The sequence below is a fragment of the Hippocampus comes genome, unplaced genomic scaffold, assembly GCF_001891065.2.
Source record: "Hippocampus comes isolate QL1 unplaced genomic scaffold, H_comes_QL1_v1.1 scaffold83, whole genome shotgun sequence".
Lineage (NCBI taxonomy): Eukaryota > Metazoa > Chordata > Actinopteri > Syngnathiformes > Syngnathidae > Hippocampus > Hippocampus comes.
Genome location: NW_017805281.1, coordinates 1,802,325 through 1,804,569, shown reverse-complemented (window position 1 = coordinate 1,804,569; position 2,245 = coordinate 1,802,325). Strand labels below are relative to the sequence as shown.

Here is a 2,245-nt window from a genome sequence, read left to right as displayed (position 1 = left end):
CAGGGCGGGGGGGGGCAGAGAATGAAAGAAAATTAGTGAATAATGGACCGACAGAGAGGGAGGGAGCGAGCGAGAGACATGAGAGAGGAGAAGAGAGGGGGATGGGAGAAAGCAGTCAGGGCGAGAAAAGACAGACAGGAGAGAAAGAACAATCGCTGTGCATTAACCTGTGTGCGGCGATATCCCTGTGACTCATCGCTGAGCTAAAATGTCATCTGTCTGCGTAACAATCTCGCCATACGCACGGGCGCGCGCACGCTCTCGTTCACAGACTTCACACGTGCCACACACACACACACACACACACACACACACACACACACACGCACACACACACATTGTGCAACCTTGTGTGTCGTGGCACTCCTCCATCTTGGCCATGACGGATCCTAGCAACCCCACAAATGCACAATCAAGTGTGCATCTTTCATTTGACGGCAGCGCAGCCAGTCTTCCGAAATATTGCGTGTGCGTGCGTGCGAGCACACAGGAAGAGTGCGTTGGGGAGTCCAAATGCCGCCCTTCCTGTTTGGGACGGCGAATATCCTCTGCGCTGGTGTCTAAACACACACACACACACACTCAGACACATGTGCAGGCCGTTAGGCTAAATGTGCATGTACATGTGTGTGTAACAGGTGGACACTTGTTACACACACACACACACACACACACGTGCGGGCCGTGAGGCTAAATGTGCATGTATATGTGTGTGTGACAGGGGGACACTTGTTTCACACACACACACACACACACACGTGCGGGCCGTGAGGCTAAATGTGCATGTATATGTGTGTGTGACAGGGGGACACTTGTTTCACACACACACACACACACACACGTGCGGGCCGTGAGGCTAAATGTGCATGTATATGTGTGTGTGACAGGGGGACACTTGTTTCACACACACACACACACACACACGTGCGGGCCGTGAGGCTAAATGTGCATGTATATGTGTGTGTGACAGGGGGACACTTGTTTCACACACACACACACACACACACGTGCGGGCCGTGAGGCTAAATGTGCATGTATATGTGTGTGTGACAGGGGGACACTTGTTTCACACACACACACACACACACACGTGCGGGCCGTGAGGCTAAATGTGCATGTATATGTGTGTGTGACAGGGGGACACTTGTTTCACACACACACACACACACACACGTGCGGGCCGTGAGGCTAAATGTGCATGTATATGTGTGTGTGACAGGGGGACACTTGTTTCACACACACACACACACACACACTCAGACACATGTGCAGGCCGTTAGGCTAAATGTGCATGTACATGTGCGTGTAACAGGTGGACACTTGTTACACACACACACACACACACACAAATACACAAAGAAAAACCAAGCTACGTGAGATTACATTCAATGACTTCATGGTCATCGTGTAACAAAAACGGAGATTTCCGTGTCTTGTAAAATAAGTTAAAGAAGAACAAATTACAAATAAGCATATTCATCATGTATTTGTCATACATTGTCATGCCAACAAACAGTCAAAAGACGGATTTGCTGTCTGGTACGCTAACTCAAGAGTAAACGACTGAATAAAATATTGCACATTTAGTCATGGTTTGGGGTTGCTTTTCCTTTGAGAGTTCTTCATGGTGATGATTGATGAAGTGCTTGCTGCATGTGTTAGCATTAGCAAGAAGCTTGCTTTTCAGCTGCTTGTGCAGTTTGTTTTTTTTTAATATGCATTTTCTCATGCGGGCGGCCCGGTGATCCAGTGGTTAGCGCGTCGACCTCACAGTGCAGAGGTACCGGGTTCAATTCCAGCTCCGGCTTTCCTGTGTGGACTTTGCATGTTCTCCCCGGGCCTGCGTGGGTTTTGTCCGGGTACTCCGGTTTCCTCCAGCATTCCAAAAACATGCATAGCAGACTGATTGAACACTCAAAATTGTCCCTAGGTGTGAGTGTGAGCGCGGAAGGTGGTTCGTCTCTGTGTGCCCTGCGATTGGCTGGTTACTGGTCCAGGGTGTCCCCCGCCTCCTGCCCTTGGACAGCTGGGATTGGCTCCAGCACCCCCCGCGATCCTTGTGAGGATAAAACAGATCGGAAAATGAATGAATGAATGAATGAATTTTCTCATGCTTTTTCCCCAGAGGATTGAAGGAGGAGTTGCACCTTCGCCAGCCGAAACCCTGGAGAATGGTATAACACCTCATACGCTCCCGGTAACTCCTTCAGCGCCAAATACCACCGCAGTAGTCTGGTGGTTCGCT

At 49.9% G+C, this 2,245-nt stretch overlaps 1 protein-coding gene across 2 annotated transcripts in view; it reads left to right on the top strand.

The window, feature by feature from the left end:
• The window catches only part of LOC109516582 (zinc finger protein 536-like), a 16,373-nt gene that overhangs the window by 7,172 nt on the left and 6,956 nt on the right, over positions 1 to 2,245 (top strand). For both annotated transcript variants that reach the window (XM_019871269.1, XM_019871268.1), the window contains exon 2: positions 2,126 to 2,174. In XM_019871269.1, the coding sequence (XP_019726828.1) occupies positions 2,172 to 2,174 (3 nt within the window). In that variant the 5' untranslated portion in view covers positions 2,126 to 2,171. The remainder of the gene's footprint in view (positions 1 to 2,125; positions 2,175 to 2,245) is intronic.